Source organism: Euleptes europaea, chromosome 5, assembly GCF_029931775.1.
Source record: "Euleptes europaea isolate rEulEur1 chromosome 5, rEulEur1.hap1, whole genome shotgun sequence".
NCBI classification, from domain to species: Eukaryota; Metazoa; Chordata; class Lepidosauria; order Squamata; family Sphaerodactylidae; genus Euleptes; species Euleptes europaea.
The window spans coordinates 41,473,664-41,492,938 of NC_079316.1; the positions used below are offsets into that span (position 1 = coordinate 41,473,664).

The 19,275-nt window shown below is 43.4% G+C and overlaps 1 protein-coding gene across 1 annotated transcript in view; it reads right to left on the bottom strand.

Annotated features, from left to right (window-relative positions):
• CLSTN2 (calsyntenin 2) overlaps positions 1–17,634 on the bottom strand; it is a 451,209-nt gene extending 433,575 nt beyond the window's left edge. Inside the window, exon 1 of the mRNA XM_056849471.1 lies at positions 17,547–17,634. Within this exon, the coding sequence (XP_056705449.1) occupies positions 17,547–17,610 (64 nt within the window). The 5' untranslated portion in view covers positions 17,611–17,634. The remainder of the gene's footprint in view (positions 1–17,546) is intronic.
• Between the last annotated feature and the right edge of the window lie 1,641 nt (positions 17,635–19,275).

The following is a 19,275-nucleotide window of genomic DNA, read 5'->3' on the forward strand; positions in this document are numbered from 1 at the left end:
ACTTATGCCACCATGAGTGGCATATGTCATGGAGGAGAGAGGTATTCATGGCTATTAGTTAGAATGGATACTAGTCATGCTGCATACTTATTCTCTCTAGTATCAGAGGAGCATGCCTATTATTTTGGGAGCGGTGGAACACAGGCAGGATGGTGCTGCTGCAGTCGTCTTGTTTGTGGCTTCCTAGAGGCACCTGGTTGGCCACTATATGAACAGACTGCTGGACTTGATGGGCCTTGGTCTGATCCAGCAGGGCCGTTCTTATGTTCTGATGAGTGGCCCCAATGCCGGCGGTGAGATACCAGCTGGGCCTTCCGCTGGTGTCCCACCAGTGCAAATCCCTGTGCCGGCATTCCGGGGGGCATGCCCGGGGTGGAGCTGCCTGTAGGCAGCTTCCTGTCCCCGTTTGGCCCAGAATGCCAGTGTCAAGAATGGCGTTGCTGCGACTGCTTTTTAGTAGGCACAGCATCACTGCTCTCTATGAGGTGAAAAGCCCCTTTTTTAACCTTTTGGTGGCAGGGAAACGGCGCCTCAGCCATGCCATCCCCAGCAGCTGAAAGCTCAGGAATGGGCTGTGATTCTCTATGTCAGACTTTTTGGACAAATAGGATTTTCTGGTCATATGAAAGCAGAGTAATGATAAAGGGAACAACATCATTATCTTGAGAAATCAATGCCTTCATATTTAATTTTGAGTGTTAGCTCATAGCTTCAGTTTTAACAAAGCATTTGATCCAAGGATTAACTGTACCCATCTGAATCTTTTAAGTGTGATGTAGAAATTATGTACATCTTACATAGGAGCTAAAGGAATTGGATTAACTACATATTCCAGCTGAACATGACCTGCTGTGTGTGTTTTTGCTTTGCAGCAGGAAGCACAAAGTCCATGTCAGCAGAAATAATCTGCTTGTCCAGATGACTGCTAGGAAATATTCAGAAAATGTACTCTGTTTTAATGAAGTGAAAGAATTGCTAAGCACACACACAGAAAGAGAATGAAAGCAAACAAAATTCATGCTGAGGAAAGTATACTCAGCTTCTGCAAAAGGAAGCTAACCCCAATCTATTTGAATTGTTTTGAGAATGTCAACAAATCGATTCAACAGACTTTGAGTTTAATGCTGACAGGCTCCATCTAAGTCCTAAATCTCACTGAGGGTATAATATGTTCCTGGACTGTACCACTTCAGATTGCAGATAGGAGCTAGAGTTGCCAGATGCTTGTTAATGGCAGACAATTGCCTGCCAATTAACAAGCTTGCCTACTGCCCCTCAGCTGGCTGGTGAGCAGGGAAGCATGCTAGCTAAAGGGAGGAATGATCCACACATGCACACGGCAACACGTGGCACAATAATGTCCCTTCTGGGGTAAACCCGGAAGCGACAAGGATGCTGTAGGATTTTGCTAAAGGACTGCACTGTTACAAAAGGTACAGCAGAATGCCAGGCTCTGAAGCTGTTCCTTTGTTGCACTAGAACCACAGAGAACCACAGAGAAAAAAAATCTCATCAGCTATTTCTTCTTTTGTAATTAGTGTAATGCTTTTTAAGACAATGCTTTACTCAAAGTGTAAAGACAATCTACAGCATTAATTATAATTATGGAATATACCATAGACGTATGCAACATAACATAGGATTTTTTTATTTTTAATGCAACTAATTTTGTCCAAAATGAAATGCGTTAAAATGTATGACGACTATTGAAGAGTTCCATGTTTTCAATGTTTTAAGTTTAACTTTTTAACCAAATATACTGGCAGTCCTAGTACTTTGGCTCCTTCTAATGCTAAATCTCCTACCTCCAGTGTTCATTGTACATTGGGCTCCAATTAGGATATGCAAATCCAAGTTGGGGAATTCTTGGTGATTTGGGAGTGGAACCTAGGGAGGGCAGGATTTCAGGAGGGTCAGGAACGTAACAGAGTATAATGCCATAGAGTCCACCCTTTGAAGCAGCCATTTTATCCAAGGGAACCGATCTCTGTCATCTTGAGATCAGTTGTAATTCCGAGAGGTTGGCAACCATAGGTCCATCTGCTTTGCTTCATTTGCATTGTTTAGTTGTGGCTGGGGGGAAATTACATTTTGACAGACTTTTTCTAAACAAATGTATATTGCCTTATTGTTTAAGGGATTCTATGTGCTCAGAAGCTGACTCCAGAAATTGCTTTATAACGTATTGAAATAGGACAAATTATTCTGGATTATCTTTTCCTTAAACAAACACAAAGCACCAAGTTTCCTTCTACAGTCATTTTCGGACTTCATATGCTACTCATGATTTCTCAGTTAGAATATCTAATTGCTTTGAGACTTCGCCTGGAGTGAATTTCATCAAATCCTGCTGGTTTAAATTCACTGAAGTAAGTTTACCCTTTTCTGGTTTGCATTCTTTCTTGTGAAAATTGTATTAACCATCTGGTCACAATTTACTCTCTTAATGACAACCAAAATGAATACGGGCATTATATTAATCTACCATTAAGCAAGGTCACACTTATGGCTTTTTGGCAAATCCGGGCTGCAGAATTTATGACTGATTGATGAAAATACTGGAATAAATGCATCATTTCCATGTTCCAGTGTGGCATCCACTTTACAGATTTCGCAGACATTCTTAGTTAGTCTGTATTTATTTGCATAATTATAGAATGTTACCTACACCAACTGCCAGTTTCAACTCATGGTACAAATATATTTTAATTTATAATGGAATTATTTAGTCACAGTTAAATAAAGCTGAAGGTGCAATCCATCCCCCCACAAACATGGCTATACCCATGACAAAGTACTGACATACAGAGCTGTGTATAGAGCTTCTCTCCTCCTCTCCAGCATGCCCATCTCTCAATTTAAATGCCAACATGTTGTAGGCCAGGTTGGGCCTCCTATATACTATGAATATATTCAATCAGACCTTAATATTACCCAAACCATAGCCCTTTCATTAATGCTATTCAGAACAGAATAGTATATGACCATCAAATGAGGGGGGGGATGAGAAACATTTCAACCTTGCTGTTATTCTGGCACATTACTGTTTGGTTTCATTTTTCTAAGTGGCAGAAGGGAAAGTAGGGAGAGAGATCTTAGTAGATATGTGCATGACAAGGATGTCATTCACCTGGAAGAGTATGCCAGTGTGTACAACAGGGATGTCACCCAGCTGGAAGAGCTTGCCAATATTCCTGACAAACAGGAATGTCCCAGTTGACATTTCCGTGCTCAGTTTTCACTTTCCATCAACCAGTGATCCATCTCACTGGCACTAGGAAAGCCTTGAAAGTCAACTGCCTGTATAAACTATAGTGATGAAATCTCCCTTTGCTCCCAGTATGATAGCAACTCAGACTCACTGCACATTTAATAAGGATTCTGAAATCTGTAACTTGCTTTGCTTGGAACATCTGCTACATGACTGAGTTGCTATTTGTGACTAGCCAGCAGTGCATGTGCAAAATTTAGAAAGCCTGAATGTGAGGTTCTCTTTTCCATGTCCGTCCCTTCCCAAACTCTTCATTTATGTTAGTTCTAGTGTAGTTTGTGTATGCGCTTAACATTGGTCTACTAGTCGTAATATGCACAAATCAAAGATTATATTCTTCTTGCACTGACTGAGTGGAATGCACCCACATCACCACTGAGCATCTGCCAGTCACTTAGCATAGTCTACACGCAGAGAGAGATTTCCACCCAAGCATTCCAGTGTTTGTTTTCAAAAAAGAACTCACACAACAATAAACAAGAGACAGAGGGAATACTAATACTCTAAGAACGTTAGTGAGTCTTCTAAGGTAGTGGCTGTAATCAACAAAATATTTGCTGTTTTTAATTAGGCTTTGTCTATCATAAATCTCCCAAACAATCCCTTGAGTGGTATAGGCAATTGCTTGAGTGAGGAGAACACTGCCCAGAGAATTTCATTCCTTCCAGAACCAATGGAAACAAATACAAATGTTTAAAAAACACACATATTCAGACCAGACCAAATAAGGAAAAAACATTATCTGAACATGATACCACATCTGGGTATCTCTTGCTTCCAAAGGACTCTGACCTGAAATTAAAGATTAAATTGTGGGCAAGATTTCTAGGGTGGAGATATCTGGATAGGGTTACCAGAAGTGTATACAGGACATTTCTCCTCAAAAATGGCCAGCATAGCCAAGGGCTAGCCATTCCAGGCAAGAAAATAACTCTGTTGAAACCTATGCTGATCCACTTGCAGGGAAGGGACAGGGAGAGGGCAGATTATGCCCCACATCAACTAATGTGTGCTTGAACAAAGATCTTTCAGTGCTTTCTGAAAACAACCATTTATTTATTTGTAAGATTTATATCCCACCATTACAAAAAAAAAAAAAAGACTAATTGGCTTACATGAAATACAAGGTATTAGATGGGTTAACGAAGGATATTTTCATGGAGAGAGTGGACAGCTAAAGAAAATGTCAGCCTAAAGTAGATAATTGAATCAGGATATATCCTTAGGACATACATGTCTTTATATGGGGAGGAATATATAGGGAGGAACATATAACAAAAAGAGTAAAAACCCAAATATTGTTTCCATTTTTTAAAAGTCACAGAAAAAAATCTGTGTTTTGCCAATACGATGCAAAAATAATGCCATTCAAAGTTGTTGTTTTTTAAAAAACAATCTTACATATGCCAAAAATTATTCTACAGAAAGGCCACTCCCCTTTTTCAATGGTTTTGCTGGGCCATATGCTAAAGATTCCTTTTTCAGACCAGCTGTGTCCCTGCCCTCTTCAGTCAGTGGACTCCTTGGTACATATCCTTTTGCACTGTCATTATGTATACCAACTTTGGCTAAAATGGATTATGCCATGTTTTAACAAATGGTCCACATCTTCTCGAGCAACTTGGGTGCAAAAGGTTCAGTTCCTCTTAGAGGACTCCGATCCTCAGTGGACCTATTTCGTTGCTCGTTTTTTGAAGGCTGCAGAGAAGAGATGAAGGGAGGTGTTTTTAGAGATGAGTCTTATTTAAGTTTTATTGTTTTATTGTTCAAGACCTCGGTCTAAGAACAGGGGGAAAGAAAGAAAGGCCGCACCACCTCCCCCTTCAAACGAAGGGGCTACTGGTTGGCACGAAGGGAGAGCCAGTCTATGCTCACACCAGGGGCCTGATGCAGAATGGGGGGGGGCAGCCCAAGGAAGGGGCAGATATGGACCAGCTTCAGGCTGAACACCCCCTCTTTGGACACAACACACAGAGATGGCAGAGATCATATGGCCCTTTGATTATCCCAGGTTATGTTGTCAGCTCTGTTTATTCTGCAAACAAACCAAGAGATCTTAGACTTACTGTAGAACACATCCAACTGACAAATTAAAATAATGGGAGACCTCCAAGGAATACCAGGGTCATGGTGTGGAGGCAGGCAATGGCAAACTACTTCCGAATGTCTCTTGCCTTGAAAACCCCACAGAGTTTCCATATAATAATCCTCTAGCTGAGACAACCTAACCCAGGATGCAACAATGCTGGATTCAATATAAGATCATCAGTAATGACCACAAGACGCTGTGAACCAATTCTATGATCAATTGTTTTGAAAGACTGTAATAAACTTTCAGGGTAAGGTCAATTTTCTAAAAGCAGTAGAGCTACTGAACAACTGCACTCTAATCCTTGCATTAAAAAAAATCCATACACCTGTTCTGTTTAAACTGAGAGAGAAAATTCTTAATTTAAAAACTCACTGTAAAAGAATCTAAGAAGGATTATATGAAACATCTCAAACAGTGTGGTATCCCTTTTGTAGTTTATTGTAAGAACTTTCATCCACATCACAAAGTTGTTTTTTTATGTTAGGAGTATGTCAGAGTTTTAAGAAAGGAGAGTGTGGGAGTGGGAAGAGTCATGTATAGTACTATATACCCCTTTCTATACTAAATAATTCCTAATGTGACAGACTTTCACCATCAGCATTAACAAACCATTTAAACAATACAGACTTCCATAAACATCCTAGCGTATGTCAGGTAGTTTTAGCGATGCTTTTATATTTTAGCACAGAATGGAAGAACTAGGGGATGTTAACAAAGACCTTTAAAATTTATTTCCTCTTTCTTAGATTGGGAACTGTGTTAGGTATGTCGCTATTCAATTTCAGTTGCTAGGATATGTTAACTCTGTCTTCTTTAAAAGCCCTACTCTAAATAAGATTGCTATTCAGCTGCCTCATAAATATCACTGGCTTCTGCCCTATATTTAACTCTGGCAGTATTTCTGAAAAGCTCAGTACAGGATATTAAATCAACCTTTTCTGCAAGCCCTCTTAAGTTGTTCTGCTTATATGTATTTTGAAGCCACCATTTCGTTTACCAAAAGAGTATCAGAGTCTTGCTGACACAATGAAGAGTTGGTGTCTCAACAAGTTTCTTTTTTTTCCCCAGATCATTTTTTACTTAGAAACGTATATGTGGAACATTTGCTTTAAAAACATCTCATATTGCTTTTTCAACATGTAGACTTAAAAAAATACAGAATGCTTCAAATAAATGTGGCTCGTGTTGTTAGCCTTCAGTTGTCTCTCTCATACGGCCAGCCCAACACACTGCCTCGAATCTTCCATCAATTTATGCTAACGTGGGCTTAATTTTGTTGCATAGCTTGTTTCTACTCTGTTTAATTGCAACTGCAAAGAGGAGAAGGAGAAGAGTTGGTTTTTGTACCTGCCTTTTCTCTACCTTAAGGAGTCTCAAAGTAGCTTACAATCGCAATACCTTCCTCTTCCCACATCAGGCATCCTGTGAGGTAGGTGGAAAAGAACTGTGACTGGCCCAAGGTCACCCAGCAGGCTTCATATGTGGAGGAGGGTGATTCAAACCCAGTTCTCCAGATTAGAGTCCGCCACTCTTAACCACTACACCATGCTGGCTCTCAAAGAGACCCGTACTTGCACTTAAATTGGGTTCATTGGTCTGGGACAAAGACAGGCAGCATGCCCTTAAATTGCAACTGGTATGATTTCACTATTAGATCCAGAAATACAATTGAGAATCACACTATAACAAGCAGACTGTACTTCAGTTTATACAAAAGCCTTGTGAGATTGGCACTTACTTATCTCAGTATACAGATGGTTAAAAAAAACATGTCACCAAAATAATTTCAGTGCTATTATTTAATTCAGCACAATGTGTTTTAGTATAAACAGATGAACTGAATTGAGCTCAGTGATCACCTGACTGCAGTGTTAGAGGCTCCCTGTGACCTTCTGAATCTGTAGCAGTGTGCATGTTTAGAAGTGAGGGGATAGAACCATCTCAGGTAGACTTCACAGACTCAAAAGGCTTTGTGAATGAATTCTCAGTCATGCTTTCTACTTTGTGGAACTCAAGGCAGGCTTACAATGTAAATAAAACATTATTTTTAAAAGACCACAATTTAAAATCTCAACTAGGACTCCAATAAATAAAAAAATAAATTATTTAAATGCAGTCCTAAATAGAATTGTCTTCAAATGCCTCCTGAAGATGGAAAATGAGGGGGCCAGGCACATCTCCCTGGGAAGGTTGTTCCATAATTGTGGGGCTGCCACTCACATGCCCACCAAAAGAGCTTCTTTGATAGGAGGGTCAGTTTGGAGGGCCTCCCTGTGATCTTCATCCCCAGGCAGGAACATAAATGAGAAGATGGTCCTTCAGATACCCTGGTCCCAAGTCTTGTAGGGATTTAAAGGACAAGACCAACACTTTGAATTGGGCTCAGGAGTGGATCGATAGCCAGTTTAATTTGTCGTATTCGGGGACATATGCCTCCAATAGCTGGCTCCAACCAGAATTCTAACTGCAGCATTCTGCACTAGCCGCAGGTTCTGAACACTCTTCAAGGGTAGCCACAAGTAGAACATATTGCAGTAGTCCAGACTATATATAACTAAGGCATGGATCACTGTGGCTAGTTCTGTATGATTCAGGAATTAAAATATTGTCGAAGGCTTTCACGGTCAGAGTTCATCGGTTCTTGTAGGTTATCCGGGCTGTGTGACCGTGGTCTTGGTATTTTCTTTCCTGACATTTCGCCAGCAGCTGTGGCTGGCATCTTCAGAGGAGTAACACTGAAGGACAGTGTCTCTCAGTGTCAAGTGTGTAGGAAGAGTAATATATAGTCAGAAGGGGGGTTGGGTTTGAGCTGAGTCATTGTCCTGCTAAGTATTAAAGGTAATGTGCTAATCATTGTCCTGTAAGTATCAAGATAATGTGCTAATGAGGGTGTGGTATGTTCAGGATACAATGGTTCCACGTTAACATACCACACCCTTATTAGCACATTATCTTGATACTTACAGGACAATGATTAGCACATTACCTTTAATACTTTGCAGTATTAATACTCAGCTCAAACCCAACCCCCTTCTGACTATATATTACTCTTCCTACACTTGACACTGAGAGACACTGTCCTTCAGTGTTACTCCTCTGAAGATGCCAGCCACAGCTGCTGGCGAAACGTCAGGAAAGAAAATGCCAAGACCACAGTCACACAGCCCGGATAACCTACAAGAACTGATTCAGGAATTAACCCAGTTTGCACACCAGCCAGAGGTGGGCAAATGCACTCTGAGCCACAGCAGCTACAGCAGGTTTTCTCAGCTGACTGCTGTGTCAAGGAGCACTCCTAAGCTGCGGAACTGGCTTTTCAAGGGGAGTATAACCCCATCCAAGAGAGATCTCGTCCATCATCTGCCTTTCTACTGACCTAGAAAACCTCTGTCCTGACAGGGTTAAGTTTCACCTTCATCCAGCTCATTGACTCCCAGAACTAGTTCAGAACATCAACAGCATGCTCAGAATTATGTGGAAAAGAAAGACAGATCTGGGTATCATCCTCAGATTGGTGACCCAAACCTTCTGATGACCTCTCCCAGTGACTTCATATAGATATTAAATAGCATGGAGAGTAAGATGGAACCCTGCGGAGCCCCACAGGCCAATAGCCATGGGGCAGAGCAGGAATACCCCAACACTACCTTCTGAGACCAACCCTCAGATAGGACTCGAATCACCGTAACACAGTGCCCCTTAGTCCCAGCACTGAAAGGCAGCTCAGTAGGGTACTATGGTCAATGGTATTAAAGCCCACTGAGAGATCCAGCAGAGCTAGCAGGGTCACATTCCCCCTATCTAGTTCTTGACAGAGGTCATCAACCAAGGCAACCAAAACACTCTTTGTTCCAAATCCCAGCCTGAAACTAGATTGAAATCAGTCTAGAAAATCAGTCTCTTCCAAGAACCTCTGAAGCAACCACCTACTGTAGCACCTTGTCCAAGAATGGAAGACTGTAGACTAGCCCAAAGTTTTTCAGCATTGTAGGGCTCAGGGAGGGTTTCTTCAGAACAGGTCTAATAACTGTCTCCTTGAGCATGGTTCGCATAACTCCCAATCTCAAGGAAGTATTTATCACTCCCCTTACCCATTCAGCCAGCTCCACCCCCATGACTTTTATCAGGCAGGAAGGGCAAGGGTTGAGAACACAGGTGGTAGGCCTTGCCTCTCCAAGGATTCTGTCCACATCCTCTGAATCCACAAGCTGGAAAAGTGTCCATACAAATCCAGACAAGCAGATGCCAAAAAAATAATAATTTAACTATCCATCTACATCAGTATCTAACCTAGAGCAAATCTGGACAATTTTGTCTTCAAAGTAAGTAACAAATTGATCACAGCAGGGTCAGAGTCCACTTCCTTGGGGCTATCATGTAAAAGTCACCAAACCACACAAAACACCTCAGATGGACAATTAAGTGCAGACAGAGAAATACTGCCTTTTTTGCCATCACCACCACCACCACAGAAGAGGCTCTAATATGGGCTCTATGATGTGTTCAATCAGTCTCACTCCACGTTTTCCATTAGGGGTGTGCAAGCCATTGTCCCTCCCATATCAACCCTCCTATTACATCACCATCAGTTCCCCCATGAACCAGAAAGTCTGCTTGGATCTATCCAGGGGTGAGGGTGCTTAGGGGTGATTGTGTCAACAGCCTGGCCCATCTCCCTATTCCAGTCAGCGGTCAGGGCATTGACAGATTCATCAGTAGCCAAGGTGGGAAAAATCTAATTATCACATTTTCCCTATGTAGTAAACTGTGCAGATTCACAAGACCAAAACAAAAATCTATTTACAAAATCAACTGCATACATTAAAGTAACTGTACAGCATAGAACATAAATTAAAATGAACGTAACAATCTAATGAAAGAGCACTAAATTAGAAATTACACCAATTCAATATAATAACTCTAAGTTCCCTTATGTTAACACACCATGACTACCAGCACTTTTGAACTGGCGTATTGTGTGTCTTTTGGATTATGCAAAGACCATCAAAAATTAGGAAGCACTGCCACTGTTCAGAATCCCACTGAATAGAATCCAGAAGGTCTCTCCTCTCCTTTCCCTCCTCCCCCTGCCCTAAGCAAGAAAATACATCTTCATTCTATACAATGGTTTCATTAAAGAGAGATACTTTCACATTTATACATTTTGAGCCCTATAAAACAATTAGCAATGAAGCTTCATACTATTGTCGAAGGCTTTCACGGTCAGAGTTCATTGGTTCTTGTAGGTTATCCGGGCTGTGTAACCGTGGTCTTGGAATTTTCTTTCCTAACGTTTCGCCAGCAACTGTGGCAGGCATCTTCAGAGGATTAACACTGAAGGACAGTGTCTCTCAGTGTCAAGTGTGTAGGAAGAGTAATATATAGTCAGAAAGGGGGTTGGGTTTGAGGTACTCAGCTCAAACCCAACCCCCTTTCTGACTATATATTACTCTTCCTACACACTTGACACTGAGAGACACTGTCCTTCAGTGTTAATCCTCTGAAGATGCCTGCCACAGTTGCTGGCGAAACGTCAGGAAAGAAAATTCCAAGACCACGGTTACACAGCCCGGATAACCTACAAGAACCAAAGCTTCATACTGATTATTACAGTGTTGCATAAATCTACACCCAAAAATCCAAGATTCCTGGACAGCAGCCTGGCAAATGTTTTACAGCACTGAAGGTGTACATTGGATCCTTTTGAAGTTATAGCACTTTTTCCTTAACTGACACTGTTCTCCCCACTCCAGCATTTTACAGATTATTATTTTTAGGGAGGTGGAATTCAGACAAGACAGATTATGCACACACTTCTTTCCCTGCTTACCTTTGGGCAGGAACTCCTCTCAGCATTTAATTACCAAAGGAGGAAAAATAGATCTGCTGCTGTAATTATTGCAACAGGCAACACAGGTGTGACTGATAGAAGATTACAAGTATGACTCTTAAGCGCTGTAGGATAGCATGGAAGATTAAGCATATATTAAACAGTGTTTAGAATTGCACTGGAAAGCACTTTTTGCAGTGTCCATTTATATAGGAAGGAATGCAATTGCATGATATAACCAATGCTGGTATGACAATGACAAATTACCCCCAAATGGGAGATGCTCAGTTGAACTTTTAGCTACCTTCTGTGGAAATATGTTATGATTTTTCAGGAAACAATTCCCATCTTTAAAAAAAACATACAAATTGCATCATTTATTTTTAAGTGTGGTAATTTCAAATGTTGTGCAAGCATGCCATTCAAGCAACCAGTACACAGAGCTGTGTGTTTTCAGCCACTTGACATACAGTTTATGGTTGAATCTTAGTGTGTTTACTTAAATTGAGTTTGACATTGAGAAGAAACCAAAGTGGGGCATAAAGCATTAGCATCTCCCCAAACTGGCAACATATCCCAGTATTCTGAGCTGAAGACTGGGATATGATCTCCCAATCTCTGGCCTCGACCAGGAAAATTAACTCTTCTTAACTAGAGTGTATCACCACTCTTGATGAAAAAGCTCCATTCTCTGTTCCCAGAATACTAATTATCACACTAGATTCTGTATACCAGTGCTCACAGATTGAGCCATCATGCTGCTCCATCTGTTTTCTGTCCTGATTTTTTCAGCTACCCTACAAATCTACATCCTTTCTCCAAACCTAAAACCAATTCATGCAAATGAAGTTAAAATCAAGGCAAGTGTCAGGTGTGTGGTCTTACATACCAGACTATACAATGATATTGTATGAGAAACTGGCTATATGACTGTTTTGCAACAAATACTACTACTTTCATCTATATCTGTACTTCCTGGAGGCAGCTAATAAATGGTACAGTAAATAGAGTTTCACTACAATTTCTGCTTGTAGAGAAGGACAGAGCCACCAGTACCATAGCTCCTTCTAAAAAACACTGACAGGAATTATAATTTATCAGCTGAAACCATTCTATTTCTCTACACTGCTTTCCCTCCCTTGCCTACTGAGAAGTTGGGCAAGAGATATGATAATTGATATTTGACCATTTTGATCATTCTGAGACAATGAAGTGGATGCTATACTTTGGGAAAGAAGGTGGCATGGTATAGTCCAATCTCATCAGATCTTGGAAGCAAAGCAGGATTGGTACTAGGAAAGGAGACCACCAAGGAAGACTCTGCAGAGGAAGGCAATGGCAAACCACCTACTCACTTGCCTTGAAAGCCCCTTGATGTCACTTTACTTACACAAGTTATACTTAACTACGTTAACATTGTAACTGCCTTCTTTATGTCATGCACAGGTAAAGCCATAAAAGAGAAAATGAATAAGGGAGCAAAATCTCAAAGGCACCATAGTCCAAAAAATAGTCCTACATACTTCTCAGGTGTATCAAGTTTCTCTAAGGCCACATGTTCACTAGCTCCAAATTTGAACAGGTCTTCAACAACAGCCCACCTGTGTCAAACACAGTACTATTAATGAATCCCAATAAATCCCCATTGCCTAGATCTTAAGGCCAGGATCAAAGGCCTAGCACCAAATGAGCCCATACATTTGCCAGGGAGGGAAAGCAGCATTGTATCATCTGATCTAGAGTTGCCAGCTCTGGGTTGGAAAATACCTGGAGATTTTGGGGATGGATCCTAAGGAGGGTAGGGTTTGGGGAGGGAAGGGACTTCAATGGGGTATAATGCCATAGAGGCTATCTTCCAAAGCAGCCATTTGCTCCAGAGGAACTGACCTCTGTCGCCTGGAGATCAGTTGTAATAGCAGGAGATCTCCAGCCACCACCTGGCAGCCCTAGTCTGATCTCATCAGATCTTAGAAGCAAAGCAGGGTCAGTACTGCAGTGCAGAGGAAGTCAATGGCAAGCCAGTTCTGTGTCCCACTTGTCTTGAAAGCTGCTTTCTGGAGTAACCACAAGTCAGTTGCAACTTGATGGCACATAATATACACACATACATTTGCAAAACAAAAAATTAATCTTGCCCATCCATGTTTGATGAAGGCACTGTAAAATCATATCTTGCCTTGTCTCATCTGCTGAGACAAGCCATAACCTGTTTGATCTAATATCCAGTATGGCATTATTTTTTTGAGTGAGCTGTAAAGTCATGTCCAGTAATGCTCTTCGGATTTTTAAGAGAATGGAGCTGGAGCCAAAGATCCATGAGTGTAGGTCTACATGTAGTGTAGATCTTTCCCACCTCCCCCATTGTCTGTTTATCCCTTGCACCACCCAAAAAAGTGTTTCTGAGGTATGGGATATCTTTGGCAATACAGTAGGATGCAATGAAGTTGGCTGCAGCTTGAATAGATAATCTGTAGAAAGAAATCACAGACAATTCCTTGCAGAAAGTCTTCTATTTAAGAAAGAGCAACTTCCGATCCAAACTACTAGTTTCTACTGCGCTGGAAGACTGTTATTCCAATTTAGGACTCCACAACAGCCTTACACTATTTAAACCTGTCTTGGGCAACAGTTCCAAAATAGATGCCAAAGTATCAATTCAACTATTAAAATGAAGTAAGTTGGACATTTATTTCAGTCAACTTTTATATGCAAAATCATGCTAAGGGTCTAAGAAAGGTTTTCACTAGTGCAAGAACACTATTTTTCAGCTCAGTCCATTCACTATCCAACCTAAACAAACATGGTTGTCCTCATGTTGCTATTTTAACAGTTTGCATGACAAGGATTATAAAAATCACATTAAGAAATAACAAGTAAAAAACTAGGGGGGGTGGGAATCAGTGGCTGCTTTTCAGCTAAACCAGATCTCATTACTACAAGGATTATACTTCCTTTAAAATTGAATAACCTTCTCCAATTTAGTATCTCTTTGGGGCAAATAAGGCAAAACAGAGGTTACTATCCAACCAACCTTGAATTATGCACTAAGGGAGAGCAAGGGCATAATACAAAAGAACTGAATTAAGAGTTTATCTAAAATATTTTCTTCGGCATTTGATATATATATATTTTTTTTTCAACTGCCTTGGGCTCTGACACATCATATCAGAGTGCTCTAACATTCTTCAGTTCCCACCAGGAGGGTTTTTTTGGGGAGGGGGCACAATGTTCAAAGCAGAGAATCAGACTCCTGGTGCAAGGTCACACATCTCTGCTATGGAAAAAAAAAGTCGGCACTGGTTTCACCTCTGTTCCCAAATGCATGCCATAAAATGCAGCAACTTCACTTTCCAGAATTCTGAAGTATTACAAACATCAATGTCTTCAACATTTTTATGGGTAGGAATACAGTAATGAAGGTAATTTATGTATACGAACCAATAGTTCCTTGGCTGAAATAATGTTCAATATTAACGGTATTACAGCATAGTGTTTGAATCTGCACAAGACATTCAATGGATTTTATTATATTGAACCCACATTCACTCGTAAATTAGCTAATGATTTGGAGGTATCATTTGAATAAATCATACCATCTGATATGTTGGCTATTACATTACCAAGATCTACTTAACACATTCAATGCCCATTATTAAGCATTCTTCAGTGATAACAGCTTGTGAGTGATGTCAACCATAATAATTTTAGATTAGTGTCCTTCTGCAGAAGGTTTCACAAGTATTCCAATGTCAAGGGTCATACATACAGAATTATTAGGATGGGATGGAAATGAGATTGTTTATTATTACATAAACTGTAAGTTCCTTGAGGCAGGGATGAGTTTATGAAATGCCATGTAAATACATATATTTGTAAAAGCCGCATCAGAACATACAAAGCCCACTTCAGAAACATAATGCCAAGATTATTCTTCCATCCTTACAGCTTTATGATGTTCTGTATCCACATCTGCTTGTGCACAGAACCTTTATTGTGGTTCTATTAGACAGTTCTTTTTAACAGCCAATAGAGGAAGCCCAGACAGGAGTTGCTCCTTAGCTCCTTCTCCTTATTACTGACAAAAGTAGCATCTTCAAGATCAAAGAAGAACACAGTAGAATCAAGAGTATCAAATATAAACAAACTCAGAACCAGATTTTTCAGCTATCGTCTTTAGTTAAGCCCAAGTAAAGCACGTTTAAAGACCTCAAACCAGAATATCATGTTTCAAGCCTCCAGGTAGATAGATTTATAACCTAATCCCAAACAAATCTCATGGAAGTAAATTCCAATGAAATACTGTAGTAAGTGTATTTATCATGGTGGATTTCAACTTTTTGTTTATAGCTAACTTTTTAAAAAAGCAAACCACCGCCACCCCTTATGAAGAAACAAACGGGGGGGGGGAATGCAAAATTCTTATGCATAGTTTTCTTATTTATGGACAGAAACAAAAAGCCATGCACACTAGAAAAAGTAAAGGTTGCCATCTGGAAAGAAATATGTAAAGTGTTTTACAGCAGAATGAAGCCTTAACACTTTTGCTGAAATCCATTTCCCCTCTTCCTATAATGTTTAAGATGTCTTTTCATATTAAGCATTAAACATTGTGTCAAACTGTTGAAACCTAAGAATGCACTTTGCAGCCCTCCAGTGGTAAAGTAGAATGTGGAACTCTTGAAAGAATTCAGATGTACCACCCTGTTTAAGGTACAACACTTTCTGAATACTATGAACAATAACAAACAAGTATGAGCTAAAAGAATATGCTGTGGAACAATTATATCAGAGGTGGCAAATTACCTAGTACCAAAACTTCAGTGTACACTTGATCTCACTCTGGTTAACAATGCAATCAAGCTGCACACCTTTTCAGAAAGCGTGAGGCAAGTTGACATACTGATGTCCTTTTCATCTGTCTCATGTCCCTTTGTGCCTTGTAGTCAAACAATGCATAGTTTGAGTGGTTCTCAAAGTATAACATTCCTAATTCCCATGAAACAAATTGTGATCAAGTTACTATCTTGAATGTATACAAACAGTGATAAAATACAACTCTCACTCTCCAAACCTAACAATTTATTTTTGATGAGGAATCAGGACAATTCTCAAAGCAGTCCAACAATAAAAGCTGTTGCCACGTCTGCTTAGAACTATACCCTAGGCATCCTTGTGTAAGATAACGGAAGACAGTCTAGGAACGCGAAAACAATTAATTGTTAGGAGCCAACGGAAACCACAGAGGTCAAGTTAAACCGCAGCTGCTCTACAGCAAAACTGGTTGTGTTTAAAGCAGAAGTTGTTAACGCAGAGAATCAAAACATTAAACACTGTGTTTCATCATAGAGGGACTACTGAAAACCAGTGGGGATCAAACAACGCTACGGGGACTATTATTCCTAACCAGTTTATTCTACTCTGGCATTGCCTCCTTTCGAAGCAACTGCCATCCAGGTTTAGACGAAATGCCTTAATAGGTTTCTCGAGCCGAGGACGACTGTGAATCCCAAAATGGGATTTGAACTCCTCAACCGTGCGGACGATCCCCGTTAAAATTAAACACGAACCCCCCCCCCCTTATTTGTGACGGATGCCCAAAAGGGTGTTTGTGCGAAGCAACAAGTGCCTGGTGTGTTGCCGTACGTGGGTGCGCGCGTGCGCGTCGGTAGGCGCGCCGGCTTCCCCTCGCCCAGGGTCAGGCCACGGAGCCGCCGCGCGAGACCGCCCCACAGATTAAGCTGTGAAAGGCGAGCCACCCGCCGTCGCCCCACCGCGGCTTCCTGCTCGTCCCCTTCCACCTCCTTCGGGCGCGAGCGCGCAGCCCCCGGCCGCCCGGCGCTCAGCCGAGGATGCTCGTGCCGCCGCCGCGAGCCTCCAAGGCGAGACGCGCTCGAGACGCTTCGCCTCCGCAGGCGCGAACGGACCCCACCCCGGCAGCGCCGCGCGCGCAGCACGCCTCCAACTTTCGGAGCCCCGGGGTCCCTCGGGCTCGCTTGCAGCGCGGGGGTCCCTTTTCTCTCTCCCCCCACCCCTCGCGCGGTCGGGCGGGGGCGTTCCCGACCCCTGCTCCGCCGCGGCTGAGGGCGCGCCCCGGCGGGTGGACGCCCCCAGACGGCCGAGGCGAGCGAGCGAGCGGAGGACCCCGGAACGGCTCGCTGTGGCTCCGCGGCGCCTCCTCACGCACGCAACGCCCCAGCCCGCCAGACACAACAAACCCGCCACCTCTTCCTGCCGCCGCCTTCAGGGGGGCCCCTTCGCAAACCAGGCGGCGCCCCTCGCACCTGCGCGGCCCGCACCCACCCGCCCGCCTGCCTCCCCGGCCGCGGGGGGCGGGGGGGAGAGACTTGCCCTACCTTTGGCGGCGAGGAGGCTGCCGACCCCCAGCAGGAGCAGCGCCCACTCCCCACGCGGCTGCATCCTCGCGGGGCCCCGGGACGGGCTTGCTTAGCGAGGGGCTCTTCGGCCCCCGACCGCGGCCGAGTCCTTCCTCCGACCCGTCGGGCTGCTCGCGACGGCGCTCCCTCCCACCGGCCGGCCGGCCGGCTCGTGGACAGGAGGGCGGCGGGAGCGAAACAGCAGGCGCGGCGCGTGCCGCGGCTCTGAGGATGGCTGCCGCTGCCGCTCAGTCCCTCGCAGGCTTTAGTGGCGGGACCGGAGCCGCTCGCCGGCTTTCACCGCGGGACTGCTGCGACGTCACTGCGAGGGGAGGCGTGAATATTCACGAGGAAGGGGGCTGAGGGCGAAGGAGGCGCGCTGGAAGCGGGCTCGGCGCCGCTCGTGGAGCCCCCGCGGGGAGGGAGGCGCGGGGCACCAAACCTCCCTGCCTCCGACTCCGGGGCGGTTAGAGGAGGGCAGATGTCCAACTCTTTCTGCAGGCTTCCAGAGAAAGGGGCGAACGGATGAGGACGCCCGGAGCCCGGGCGAGCAGGACAGAGGCACCAGGGCCGTCGCTGGGGAGGAGGGCAGCCGCGGGGAAAGGCAGAACTGCCTCTCCTGCCCGGCCCGCTCCTCCTAGGAGGAGGCAGTTCCGCAGCTCTCTCTGCAGGCCAGAGGGGCGGAGGCTGCCCTCCTTGCCCTTCCCCCTGCTAAGGCCCTGGGTGCATGTAGGTTGCTGGGGCTCCGACTGATTCAGACAACAATCCTCTCTGTGAGTTCTTACGCCCGGATTAGGGTGACACCTGTGAATAACCACGTTCCGTTGTCTTCCGCCTAATTTGATGGAGAAGGAGTGTGAAAATTGGGCGGACCGCGTGTACATAGATTACATTCACCTGGCTCCTTTACAACTGCATCACCGAGATGCATCATGTGTGTGAGATTCACCAGGTCAGCTGTTATGGCTCAGAGAGCTGAATAAGTGAATCCATTCAGGTAAGCAACACCAACATTGAACACATGTGAACACACCTGAAGCTGCCTTATACATAATCAAGACCCTTGGTCCATCGAAGTCAGTATTGTCTTCTCAGACCAGCAGCAGCTCTCAGGTAAAGGTCTTTCACATCACCTACTTGCCTGACTCCTTTACCCGGAGATGCCAGGGATTGAACCTGAGACCTTCTGCATGGCAAGCAGATGCTCTACCACCGAGCTCCATAAATGAAAGCTCACATGGAGTGATACAAATGTTCTTGGTGTAGTGTTTGGTATGCTATACATTTGGCTTTAACACAGTTAAATTGTGGAACTTCCTGCCCCAAGGTGTGGTGATAGCCACCAACCTGGGAGGCTTTAAGAGGGGAGTGGCCATGTTCCTGGCGGAAAGGGCTATTCAAGGCTACTAGTAAAATTGGATACTAGTCATAATGCATACCCATTCTAGTATCAGAGGAGTATGCCTATTATATTAGGTGCTGTGGAACTCAGGCAGGATGCTGCTGCAGATGTCTTGTTCATGGGCTTCCTAGAGGCACCTGGTTGGCCACTGTGTGAACAGACTGCTGGACTTGATGGGCCTTGGTCTGATCCAGCATGGCTTTTCTTATGTTCTGATGACTAGCAACATACAGTCACTGGTGAACCCTGATCACAACTTGTCTTTAACTTCTGAATAGTGCTAGGCTGCCTTCAGCCTTGGGTTTT